We start from the raw sequence: 14,101 nt of genomic DNA on the forward strand, positions 1-14,101 counted from the left end.
GAAAGCTTTGCTCTTTGATGGAAATAGAGAAGAGACTATGTGGCTCTTTTTGATAAGCCTCTGGAATCATAACTAAAACCAAAGGGGGTACTGATTCACTAAAAGAAGCCTCTTTCTATCATATTAAATGTTATTATAGACAGTAACCAGTTTGGGAAAACACCCGTTATCTCCAATGAGAGAAAAAGAAAGTTTCAGATATATAAATATAAATATATATATATATATATTTAAATATGTATATATTTACAACTCTATATAATCTGAAACAATTATGTAGGCTATGGGAAGTTAAACATTGTACAGGTATCCCGGTTGTATTCATATTTTGGTTAAAAGACAGAACAGTCTTCTACTGCAGTACTATGCAATAGCTAATAATGAGAAAAACAATTACCTAGTGATAACAAGCAAAGTCCCAATATAATTTCTTTGCTGGTCATTACTCCACTAATCAGCCTGTGTAAGACACTATTGTCACTGACAAAGGTGATCAGGGCCTCTGCAAACTTGGCATAGCAGGAAATGTTCACAGGAGCACAGCGATGGAAGAATGGAATAGGTGCACTGGTGATACAAGAAAAAAAAAATCAGAAAAAAAATTACTCCTACTTAATATAAATGCCACATCAAACACACAAATGAAAGGTGATTATGACTGCAATACACTCCACCCTCCACACATCATATGGGGGCCAAGAGCTGTGAGCTTAATGCTATGAGGATGACTGTTATGGGCAGGGATGCGAATCTTACCACAGGCCTTATCAGAGAGGGTGGAGTGCATATTCCAAAGGAAGACATTACCCTCCCCTTCTGGAAAGAAACACACGCACATATACACGCACATACGCACGTACAGAATACGAAAAGCAAAAGCAAACACTTAAACTCCTTCGCCTGTACATCTATCGGTCAATGGGCAGATGACAAAACTTACAAACATATACTTCATTGGACTGAAAATGACTTTTTGCCGTAAGCTATTTAAAACTAGAAAACACACATGCTTTTGCTTGAAATGTTCCACCGTGAATACAAAGTTTCCTCTATCAGAACAGCATACAAAACCTTGCATTAAGAAAGGGCGTGTGGGGCACAAGCTTATTAACTCTCGTATCAATTAATCATGCCAAGACATCAACATACAGCATAATATGCGGCTGTTTAAAACAATAACCATGGATACTAATGTATGGAAACACTTAGGAGGTAATAGTACAAGGGGAAAGAAGCAGAAATTTGATCTAATGTGATGGCTGCCAACTCTGTACAAAAAAGAGAAACATAAGAATGAGAACAGAAAAAATAGAAGTAAATGAAAAAATTTGTTAGGGTCATGAGATTCTGCATGGTTTTCTTTTTATATGTCATTATGATTATGAGATTATTTGTGTCCAAAAAATGAGGTCATTGGTTCTATCAGGTTTACACTGACCACAGGGCTCTTCTTGTGAAAGAACACAGCTATGTTCGAACAGTGATGCAGCTCTGATTTGTTAGAACATATTCTATCTATTTTAGCCTTTGAGACTATGGTATTTATCTGATCAACAGGAGAGTCTAAAAAAGTTCTATGAACATGTCCTCAGTTGTGATTTGTATGGATTCTAACAGAATCCATATGTCTGTCCGTACACGAATACACACGTCTGTGTGCATTAAGTTAAAGGTTAGCCATTGTTAACACAAATCTCAGATTTTCAGAATTATTGGTAGAACTATCAGTCATTAGCTCTAATATAACTTTGTTGATGGCAATGAGCTAAGCGTGCTCTCATTCTTGGTTGGCACTATTTTTGGGTCAAATTCGTGGCTAAGAATATATGACTAAATACCAAATTCCAAGGTTTCTGATCCCAGCAAAGCAGTTTTGTCTGAACTGAAGTGAAACAGTATCTTTGTTTCCTTCCATGGAAAAAAACAAAAATATTTCTCTTCAAATAAAAATATAAATGTACTAGGTATTGATTTTCCTTAGATGCTGGTAAAGGAGCACCAATGGGAGTAAGAATAGGCAACATATTCCATGCGGTTCAACTTCATGGAACAACAAAACAATAATCATAAAGATCAAGTCTTACCTTAGTTATGCTTTGGTAAAATGTATCCCAAAATAATGACGTGACATTATGACATGAATGTTCACTTAAAAAAAGAAGTGTCTCTTGTGACTTGTGGGTGTATTTGTGTGTACCTTCAAAACAGGACTGGTGAAATTTAATGCCTAAGATTTGATGTTTTGTCAGAAATTACAGAAAGTCAGAGCATTCTGAGCAATGCTTAAATTAAAGGTATGCAAGCCATTGTTTTTGACAAAAGTTGTTTCACTAATGATATAAAAGCTATTAAATTATAGAATATCTTTCAGTGAAATGGATTTATTCAGAAATATTACAGGAAAGCATCAAAAGAATTAACCATAAGTTCACAGTCAACGGTGGCTAATTTAGGACAAAAAAACTTTATTGTGACCTACAACTGTTTTTCTTCCTGATGCTGTCTATCTAGGTAATGTCCCTGCCAGATTAATGTCTCTAAGGACTTCTAACCTTATTTTTAACTAAAACCTGAGTTCTCTATCTTTCAAAACCAAAATCTTCTCTCCTCTATAATTACCTGTACCTTCAGCTGCTTTACTCGTAACACTATCATTTCTGGTGCAGCCTCTGTTTAACTCACTTGCCTCCAACCTTGAACATAAAACGTATCTACCTTAAGGATACAGATGCCACCTTCTTGCTTTCGATATCCACCAATTTTCTGGCCCTGCTCTGTTTCCATTTTCCTGTCCTATAACTATAAGTATTATCCCCTCCATCCAGAGGCAGCTCCACATCTACCTCCCATATCCTAGGAGAATGCTGCTTTAGTTTTAGGCTCAAAGAGAAATACTCATCATTTCCAGAAGACAGCGGGGTCTGTTACAACAGGAAAACAAAACTGGACGAGTTCGAAAGCCTTGGGTGATCCCCTTAACATTACACAATTGCATTTTTAGCTAAAAGAGTAGGAGTAATGATGATAATAATAAATAGGAATGGAGCCCAGCCATAAGTCAGTGATTCTAAATCAACAGGAGCAACATACCCAGCAGCGTTCATGTATTTCTGCTTTTCAGACTTATAATAAGGATAGATGGCTGAAAGGGAAGGATTATATTCTTAAAATTCAAATCTTTCGTTTCTATTTAAGAGTTAATGCTGAGTAATACGTGTTCTCTTACCCTTTCAAGTCACTTTTATACTATATCTAAACTCTTGGCTAATTGGCAGGAGTATTTTTACAAGTCTCCTTCAAAGAACTAAAGCAACGTAACGACAGTGCCTTAAAATTTAATCTCTGTCAATTAAAAAAAAAAAAAAACCTGACAGCTCTAAATTTGAAGGTATAAGATTAGCACAGACTGATTACATTGTCTAGCTGATGGTCAAAATGGTCAAAATTGTTCTTAGTGGTAGGGAATATCAGAAATAGAAGGCAAATAAAAGAAGACGGTATTTGGACATAGTCATAAAAAAAGTTAAAGAGTTAGTTTTTTGGTTTTTTAAAGATTTTATTTATTTATTTGACACAGAGAGAAATCACAAGTAGGTAGAGAGGCAGGCAGAGAGAGAAGGGGAAGCAGGCTCTCTGATGCGGGGCTCGATCCCAGGACCCTGAGATCGTGAGCTGGGCGAAAGGCAGAGGCTTAACCCACTAAGCCACCCAGGTGCCCCAAGAGTTAGTTTTAAAGTAAAAAGCACTACATTTCCTTGTCATCCTTTTCCTCTACTGTTCCCTCCCAAACAAAAACAACCGGCCATGAGTTTTTAATACTCAAATGACGTTGTTAAAAAACAAACAAACAAACAAACAAACCCACAAAACCTAAGTAATCATGGCACTGAAATGGTTTTTCTTCTATTTTATCACTTACGTCCTATGTGATGTAACGAATTCGAATTAGCTGATTTCATATATCTCTCAGAAAAGAATGCTTCCGAGAACCTCGTTATGTGAGATCTTTTCTACTTTAGTGTCTAACCTAAATGACACACTTTGTGCTTCTTAATTAAGAGGATAAGCATAAAGAATTCTATTTATAGCAACTTTTCCTACCTTTTGAAGCCCACAGAATATTGAATCTTTACGAAGTCAATGTAGTCCCATTAGGAACTGATGCTGTTTCGCATTATTGAAACATTAGTCAACAAGAACAAAATGAATTTATAATGAGTCTTCTAAAGATTTTTAAAAATTAGCTCAGAGGGATACTGTATCTTACCTTGGCAAACATATTATTGCCTTAAGTCCAGACTCTCCGTTAGTGAGCTCCCCTCCCTCAAAGTCCGATGATAAACAATGCCTAGCATCTCTCACCCCTCCGCCTTCATAAGAGAAGATGGGAGTTTGCCTCTCACACAATGATCTTCAAACTTCAGGTCATAAAAAAGTCATCACACATGATTTCTAATGAAAAATTTTACTTAAGAAAGAATAGTAAGAAAGGATTCTTGACAGCCCAGAAAATGTAGAAAATAAATCAAGACTCTCATGGCAATACGCAGTGGTTTTTCATGTATTTCATTTTATTTATTTTCTCTCCTTTCCTTCCTGTACTCTTTTTTAAAATTTTAATCTTTAATTTTTTTTAAAAGTAGGCTCCAATTCCAACGTGGGGCTTCAATTCATGACCCTGAGATCAAGTGTCATGTACTCTCTACCAACTCAGCCAGCCAGGAGGCCCCCACCTTTTTCCTTTTTTTTTTTTTTTTTTTCTCTTCAATCTAACTGTGGTATAGGACTTTGCTTAGGGAAGATGGCAGAAGAGAAGGACCCTAAACTCACCTCATCCCATGTATTTAACAAGATAACACTCACATCAGTATAAAACTGTGGTATAGATTTTACAAGATCTTAGACTAAATATCTGATTCCTAACAATTAACTGTGTGACCTCGCACAAGCCCTTTAACTTCTCCTATCTTCTATTTCCTCATCTATAAATTAGGGACAATATCCTTATAGGCTTTGTGAAGATTAAATAAGACAATACACGTGAGAAGCTTAATATGGTGACTGGCACCCAGCAGATGATTAACAAGTGTTAATTTATGTGGAATCCTTTATTTTAAAAATATGATGAACAGATAACACGTTTTTTCTTGGCTATTAGTTTCCCATGTCCATATCATGTTTTTAATTCCCCAACACCGAATATCCTTTCTGGCATCCAGCAATAGTAAAATAAATGTTTGGTGAAATTTACTGAATTCATGTAATGTTTGTACTACTGAAGTTTTCTTTAACTACACCTAAACCTTTAAGCATTTTAGGTATAAGGGCTAGTTTCCCTATGGCTACCACGCTCCATCATGTCACCAAGTTATAAATTTGGCTAAAACATGGCCCTTTCTAGGCATCTGCTTTTAAAATTCAAAAGCTCGGGGCACCTGGGTGGCTCAGTCGGTTAAGTATCATGGCTCAGGGCATGATCCCAGGGTCCTGGGGTTGAGCCCCATGTTGGGTTCTCTTCTCAGCAAAGAGTCTGCTTCTCCCTCTGCCTCTGCCCCTCCTCTGCTTGCGCTTTCTCTCTTTCTCTCAAATAAACAAAGTCTTTTTAAAAAGTAAAATAAAATAAAATTCGAAAGCTCTTAGGAATAATCCCCATTTGGCAATTATGTGGTATTAGTGTTTTACTGCAAATTAGTTTATAACTGCTTTTCTCTAAGAAACAGGCATTGCTTTCAATGGCAGAAGGTGCCCAGGCACCCAGGGAGGCTAGGGGTGAAAGGGAAGGCTCTAGAGCTTAAGAGAAATATTACTCCCTAAGCCAGATGCCAAGCACAATAATGAATGCTTAAAGCACATGATCTTATTTAATTCTGACAACAATTCCAAGACAGAGGTATTAATATTGCCGTTTTACATGTAAGGACACTTGGTTCACAGACAGGTGAAGAGACTTGCTCAAGCTGACAAAGAGAAGGTGGTGACACGGCATTCACCCCCAGGCCTAGCTGGACTCAAAGGGCAGCTCTTTCTGTCCCACTAGGGTGCTCCTAGGAGGAGAGCAAAAGAGATGTGAACGATGCTAAGTCCTTTGGCTGCATCATGCTTTGCCCACAGCCCGTCTTTTGGTGTACACAAAAAGTCACCAAAACCAGTAGTTTTTGTTTTTGTTTTTTTAAAGGACAGAGCTTCTTAAGGACAGAGACTGGATCTTACTCATCTTTGAAGATGTAGTCTCTAATGTGAGGTGGGAAATGTGGTATTGCCCCAAGTTTTTTTATTATAACCAATTCACTGTTTTCTGATCTTTGCACTTTGCTTGCCAAAGGCTAAATGATGCTGTTCACCAGGTCCTAATTTGATTTTCTTCTATCAACTGTTACTTCTTTGTTTACTTTCCAAGGCTGAGCTCAGATAAAAATGATAAGATCCTTAGACTGTGAGGTACTAAATTAAATAAAACCCGAGGATCTTTAAATAAAGTACAAACAGAGTTCACTGTCAGTTTTCAGATGGTTTAGGGCCATCACTGCAGCTTAGACTACTGAGACATCAGTGGACAATCTTGCTAGAAGCCAAGTCTGTCCACATCTAAAACACAAGCCCTTAATACTATGTCTTATCTTATAGTGAATACCCCTCAGGACGCCGTATGTAAGATGTGTGAGCTCTGTATGGCCAAGAACGGAACATCTGAGATACCAGAAGAGGCGGCCCTCAACATAGTAGGGTCAGAGGTGAAGGAGGATTTACCTGACCCCTGCCCCACCCTTAAACAGGTACAGAGCAACCTCATCCTCACATCAAGGCTTTCCGGTTATCCTTTTATAATATGTTTATATCTTAAAATATGACTCTATACTCATAGTAGGCATTTAAAACAGGCTGTTTTAAAGTTCGAGTAGATAAGAGGACAGAGCCTTTCTTGTCTTTACCTTGATACATTTTCTCCAAGACTCTATTCAAAGGACCTTCTTTTCTTACTGTTACAGCTTCCCTAATATTCTCAACAGTCACAAATGGGGTCTCTTTACCTATAGCTCGAAACCCATGATTTACAGATCCCACTTGTTAGTATCTTTTAAAATAATCCCTTTATTTTCATTTCTGTAGGTTTTACATTTTAACTCCAATAGCCTGTTGACAAGACTAAAAGAGCTGGACATCAATGAAACTGATAGATCCTCTGTCTACTTTTCGACAGAAATTTCCACATTTCATTCAAGTTAATAAAGCACAAGTTACACCCATTAGCAAGCCAAAGGAAAGCACACATAAGATCGGTCTCAACATTTTAATCAGTAGCTTGCTATAATATACCAAGATATAATAAAAGTGGCTTCAATTCAGTATTCCTGGTGAAGTTGACTCATGTCATACCTGGTTGATACACACTTAAAGTTCTCAAGATGAGACATGCTTCTAAATGCTATTCACCTAATTCTAGGGACATATTCTACAATGCTTGCAAATTTATTTCCTCATTTAAAAAAACATTTATAATTTTAAAGTTGCTTCCCTTAAAACTAATGTGAGATCCCTGTAAAGATTATTTCCTGTCTCTTCTTTGTATCCATTATATGCAGTAGGTACTAAAATAATCAGTGTTTGTTGAGTTAGACCTTGGATAAGATAAGGCACACAGTGTATTAATATAGAGAATGTACGTAAAAGATGCAGCCTGAAATAAGGTATGGAGAATAATCACTGGCATATTTTTTAAATTTACAAAGTAAATTAAAAATAATCCCAGTATTACTAAGGTCAACTTCAAAGAATCTTTGGAGACTGCGAGACTTGGCTTCTAATTTTGCTATAGATTTTGCAATGACTCAGTAGTTGTATATTCTTAAAAATTATGGCATTAAAAAAAAAAGTAAGCCTCCAAAAGAAATTAAAATCTGAGAATGAGAAAAAAGCTATTAGCCTGTGTGTGTGTGTGTGTGTGTGTGTTTTAAGATATGAAATACATGCTGTCATTTCTAGTATTACTTTCTAAATTTTGTGATAAAAGTATTGGTCCTGAGCAATAGGCATCAAGTGACTCTTTCCCCAGGATAATATATACAGTTTAAAATCTACCTACAAAAACAAAAGTCACAAGTTAACAAAATACAGTAAGATTTACCTCGCTGGAACTGGTAGTTTGGGGCATAGAACAGAAGCTTTTGAAGATGTAGTATATTCAGAAGGCTTTAGGTTGTAGCTACATAGTGCTGATCCTGTTGAAAGAAAAGCTGGATGTTAGCTAGCAGAACAGAGCCTCAAATTCTCTCACTGATTCATTGTATTCATTTTATATGTTAATATTAATTCAACATATTAATTCAAACACTATAGAATTAATAAGAATCTGATTTGGTCTTTAGTATCCATCTTCAGTCATTTAAAACTGATTCCTCAGGGCGCCTGGGTGGTTAAGCATCTGCCTTAGGCTCAGGTCATGATCCCAGAGTCCTGGGATGAGCCCTGCATCTGGCTCCCTGCTGGGTGGGAAGCCTACTTCTCCCTCTCCCACTGCCCCCACTTGTGTTTCCTTGTGCTGTCTCTCTCTCTTTGTCAAATAAATAAATAAAATCTTAAAAAAACAAAACCCAAAAACTGATTCCTCTTGGATAATTTATGTACAAATTTTAATTAATGATATTAAGGATAATAACAACAATAAGTACTAGAACTACCTTTACTGAATGTCTGCCATATATTAGCTATTTTAAAATAAAATGTGAAGTGAAAACAGCAGGTTTTAACATTAAACTAATAATGTCATGTGAGGATGTAAGAAAGAATTTCAAGAGAATACAGAAAAAAGATTTGCTAGGACAACAAACAACCTTGAGAATGGTTTTATTTCATCTATATCTTGTCCTATCAGTCAAAAGAACTTTCAAAAAGTCACAAACCTGCATTTAATTCAGAAATACTACCCTCAAATCAGCAACCAACTTGCTAAGTATATAAATATATGAGGTCTAGATATCATACTTAAAAAAAAAAACAAGTAGCATCTATTTCATATAAAGATAATTCAAGTAATTTGACAATGTAAGATACTTTTTATTTTTTAAGGATTTTATTTATTTATTTCATTGACACAGAGAGAGAGAGAGCAAGAGAGGGAACACAAGCAGGGGGAGTGGGAGAGGGAGAAACAGGCTTCCAGTCCATCAGGAAGCCTGATGTGGGGCTCGATCCCAGGACACTGTATCAAGACCTAAGTCGAAGGAAGACGATTAACAACTGAGCTACCCAGGCACGCATTTAAGGTACTTTTAAAAAAATATGTATTTACTTATTTGAGAGAGAAAGAGAGAGTGTGCCAGGGGAGGGAGAGAGGAGGAAGGAGAAGTGACTCTCTGCTGAGCAGAAAGCCCAACTCAGGGCTGGATCCCAGGACCTTGAGATCATGACTCGAGCCGAAATCAAGAGTTGTATGCTTGACCGAAGAAGCCACCCAGGCACCCCTTGACAACGTAAGGTATTTTACAAAAGATACTTGAACATGGCACTATTCATGTTTCCACCACTTCTTAAGATAGATTCAGCAGGAAACTTAAGTTTCTGAAACTGTTTCAGAACATCCTTTTCCATGTTAATGACTTATTTAAGTTAAGCATGAATATTAAACATCTACTTCTTCTAAAATTAGTCTTTTGTCTTTGAAGATAATGCCACCAGATTCTATTTACAGCAGTTTCGAAGAAACCGTGACAGCAGTGGCAAGCAAACATTTTAGATTAATCCTGAAATATCTGGAGTCCGACTACAGAACAGCTCAGGAAAAACACAGCAACCATGCCAGTCACTGCAGAGCACCAAGAGGATCATCAACTTCCCGATCTGAATTGTCAATTTCTTTCTTTCAGGGTCTAAGACGGAATCGATTTGCACAATATGAAAGGGCCTAACTAAGGCACTGTGCCAGCACCGTCAAACACACTGCTCCATCTGAATTCAGTGAACATAATCTCTGTCCCCACCCTTTCTTCATTTAAAAAAGGAGGTCAGCAGGTGCAACAGAGTTCAATTTTATAAATACTTTCCCAGGATAATGCTCAATGAAAGGATAATAGCCTTATCTCTGATGGTATTCTGGGACATAGGCCAGTACTAAGTAGATCCTGTACTAAATAGATTAAAGGAAAAAGATCTTTACAATGTAGTAACAATCAGAAGAAACCTTATAATGCTTCCTGCTCAAACGGCTGATGGAGAGAGAAGCTTCAATGCAGAACATTAAAACAACCCAGTAATGGCAAGCATTTTGCAATTATTTCTCTTTTCATGTTGATTAGCTGATGCATTTTCAGTGAACACTTTTAAGGTGGTATCCATCTCTCTCTCTCTCTCTCTCTCTCTTTTTAATAGTGAGAGTATAGACAATACTTAGCACAAGAGGTTTGGTCATAAAGAGTAAGACAAAGTTTTTCTTCTAACACAAATGGCAGGGGAAACCATACTTGAGTAATGAAGTCTAAAACCAAAACCAAAAGCTTATCTAAACTACACCAGAGGCAATCCATACAACTCAGCCAATGTTACTCAAAATGAGTGATCTTAGGAAGCCAACTTCCATATATAAACATTTATCTTGGTAAACAGTTGCTACAGTCCCCAGAATGTTTAACTACCATAATTTTTCAAATGCCTTTTAATATTCAATTATTTATTTTTTAGCTCAGTATCACTTAGTAAGAACTCCCCTAAGAGGTATGTTTCCATCACTAGACTCCAAACATTACAAATGAAAAAAATAAGTAATACTTCCAAGGCCTTTATATGCAATCACTGACAAATTTAGGAATAATATCCTTTACTCCTAGGCCACAATGCTTCTTCTGTGCCATTTCTAAATATCATAATTAGACAAATATTCAATAAGCTCTGGGCAAAAAACATATATCCCACAGATATCTCAAAAACTCTTCTCTATATGCTGCACACAGCCTTGAAAATGGCCTTTGTAAAATGGTCCTTACTTGTAATACCCTCAGGATAATTTCCAAACTTCTTGGCTTCAAAGCTCTCCTAAATCAGGCCTCTACCTAAAACTTCCAGCCTTATCTTAAGACAATAAGCTACTTAAAATTTTGCTGTTTAAAAACTTCCAGGCTTTTTTGTATGCTGTTCCCTCTGCTTGGACTGTCTATTCCTAATGACCATCTGAGTGAGTGTTCAAGTTTGAGAAGAATTTCTACAAACTACTCAAGCCTCACCTCCCTCATTAAGCTTTCCCTGATGCACCCAAAGCTATTTAGTCCTCAGTTCTACTATAAAGCTTAGCATATTATTTTGTCATTTTTTTTTAGCTTACATATTATCTCTATTTTTAGAAATTGGGCTCTTTGAGAACTGGGTCCTTATGCCTTCAAAATATGTGCGACCCGTCTCTCCTGGCACACAGACAGCACTCAAAAGCCATCTGTTGAAGACAACAGACATCATGACTAAAAAAACACAAAACTTATTTTTAATCTCTTATTTTGGTGTTACATGTTATATATAATGTTTATATGCTTTTCACCACTCACTACAAATTATACAAAGTATACAAATTATACCATGTAAAACAGATTTCTCGGCCTTGGTATTATGACACCTGGAGCTGGGCAATTCTTGGTTGTAGGGAGCTGTCCTGTGCATTGCAGGATGTTTAGCAGTATCCTTGGTTTCCAGCCACTAGATTCCAGAACCCTTCCCCTAGCCCTTCCCCCAGTTTTGACAACCAAAAATGTCTCTTCACACTGTTATGTGTGGTCGGGGTAAATGGGGATGGGGGGCGCATGTGGTAGCAAAACCACCCTTGAGAACCACTGTTCTAAAACACCAAATTATTTGAAACAAAAATACAAAATGGGCTTGGTAAGTTGGAGGCTAATTCTTCTGGCTTTAAAATTTTGCTTGATTCGCTATCACAACGATATTTGTAGGCTACACTAAATTAAGAGAAAAGATTCCTTATAAAACATACTTTAGAAAATTGTAGTTAATAAAAAAAGAAAATCTCCCAGTGCAGAACAGTGTCCATTACAAAAAAAGAAATTACACTGCTGTGTGGGGTCCAGTGAATTTAACCCCCTTCTCTCCAATGAGGAAAGCATATATATTTACATGCTGGAAGAATACAATTCCCATTTTCAATTTCCAGGAGCCAACAAAAAGCAAGGACATATTTGCAGTTCCCAAGAAGCACCCATGAACTAGCTAGTGCTGTGACATTATCTGTCAACCACTATTAGCAGCACATACTCTGCACATAATAAATATTTGCTGAGTGAATTAATTTTGGACATCTATGTGCAAGACTTCTAGGTATTATGGAGGACAATGAAAAGTTTGTCTTCTATCATGCAAGCTCCCTAAAGGGAACTGTACCTTTTCTTTGTTTCGCTGGCACACACTTCATGGGTGCTAATTAACTGTTGAATGAAGGAATTATTTAAAATCACATTATCAAATATAAGGATTTTTTTTCCCCCCTTAACAATCAAGCTTCAAGGGAAGCTGATTTCTGCTGGTTTCTGACTTAGAGGCTATTAAAGCAGTTGCTAGGGTCGATCATTTCATTCATTTGTAAGTGATATCAAGTCCAATCTTTTGATTCACTGTGTCAAAAAGAATCCATAATAACTCTGTGGTTTAAGTTATATTGTTACCGACTGGTAAGAAAGAAGGTAATACTGATCATTGACTGATACTAACTTTAAACCTAACACCTAGATAATGACTATCAAAGGCTTGTTTCTATTCATAAATTTTATCTGATGTGTCATATCATCTTCCGAGGTTTTCAAAGACAGAAAAATAATCACCGAGAAAGCACCCAGCTCCGTGGCCCTACTCAAAGTATGAACATGGTCTACATGGTAGTTCATAAAACTCTCTGACTTTTCACAAAATACAGTGCACTGCAGAAGCACTCCCAGATGGGAGTGATTTCTCCCATGCTATAAACAGGACACACACAAGAAAGAAAAGATTTCTGCCATTGTACTACTGTGTTAAGGAAAACAAATTAGATTTTATAAAAGTTTGGTAAGAGTAATGCAAAAAGTTAATAAGGTATTCCAGGTAACACATTAGCAAGGACTGAAAATATGCATGGGCCCCCAACTTTCAGGTCGTTCTTATTTCTAAACTGCTGTTTAGAATTTAGATTAGCAAGTAGAAAGAAATAAAATGACACGGAAAGGATCTGGCACTGTGCGTGGCACAAAGTAGGTACCAGTAAATGGTATGGTGAAACAAGGCAGGGCTTAAGTCTGACTTTATCCATTCAATAGACTCAGACGCCTGTGCAGAACAATGGCTGGACAAGAGTAAATCGAAGGATGAACTATGGGCCAGACTCAGAGCAGGAGAGAGGAAGGGAAGGGACTATCCCAGCAAGCATTACGCCCTGGGTTGAGATGAAAATCTCATATAAAGTTGGTTAGTTTCGGAGGGAGGCCCATTCTCTTCCCCCCTACAATGGATATGTTATTTGAGTTTTCAAAAATAATGATAATAAAGTAAGAAGGAAACTGTTCACCAGAAACTGGAGGGAAGTAAAATTAGAATAAGATGGAATTCACGCTCTGCTGCAAATAAATCAGGGGAGGGCTCCCACCAGATGATTTCAGTTTTCTCTGTAGGGCAGAAGGTTAGGAAAGAGGAAAAACAAGAGGGCTTAGGGGAAAAAAAGGTTATGAATAGTCATGCGGATAGGATGGACAGGGGAGATAAGTGAATGAGTAAGATGAATTACTGAGAGACGGGAAGGAAGATGACCAAAGATTAATATCAATTCTGCTTAGCATGAAGCTAATCATTTTACCAGCTGGTGGCAACTGACACAGATTCAGAACTGAGCAAAGGATAACGTGTGGTGAGAGAATGAGAAATTATTAAGTGCCGAGAAAGATGAAGAGGAAAGTCCAGGAGCACCTGGGTGGCTCAGGTCCTGATCTCAGGGTCCTGGGATGGAGCCCTGAATTGGGCTCCCTGCTCAGCAGGGAGTCTGCTTCTCCTTCTCCCTCTGCCCTGCCTCATGCTCTCTCTCTCTCAAATAAACAAATGAAATATTTTTTTTAAAAAGAGAAAGAGAAGTCCAATCCATTGTTCTTTC

At 37.2% G+C, this 14,101-nt stretch overlaps 1 protein-coding gene across 3 annotated transcripts in view; it reads right to left on the minus strand.

Annotated features, from left to right (window-relative positions):
* SLC44A1 (solute carrier family 44 member 1) overlaps window positions 1–14,101 on the minus strand; it is a 197,330-nt gene that overhangs the window by 84,444 nt on the left and 98,785 nt on the right. For all 3 annotated transcript variants that reach the window (XM_032306475.1, XM_032306474.1, XM_032306473.1), the window contains exons 5-6: window positions 8,123–8,216; window positions 398–567 (exon numbers count right to left, since the gene is read on the minus strand). In XM_032306475.1, the coding sequence (XP_032162366.1) occupies window positions 398–567; window positions 8,123–8,216 (264 nt within the window). The remainder of the gene's footprint in view (window positions 1–397; window positions 568–8,122; window positions 8,217–14,101) is intronic.

The sequence above is a fragment of the Mustela erminea genome, chromosome 12 (genome assembly GCF_009829155.1).
Source record: "Mustela erminea isolate mMusErm1 chromosome 12, mMusErm1.Pri, whole genome shotgun sequence".
Classification (NCBI taxonomy): domain Eukaryota; kingdom Metazoa; phylum Chordata; class Mammalia; order Carnivora; family Mustelidae; genus Mustela; species Mustela erminea.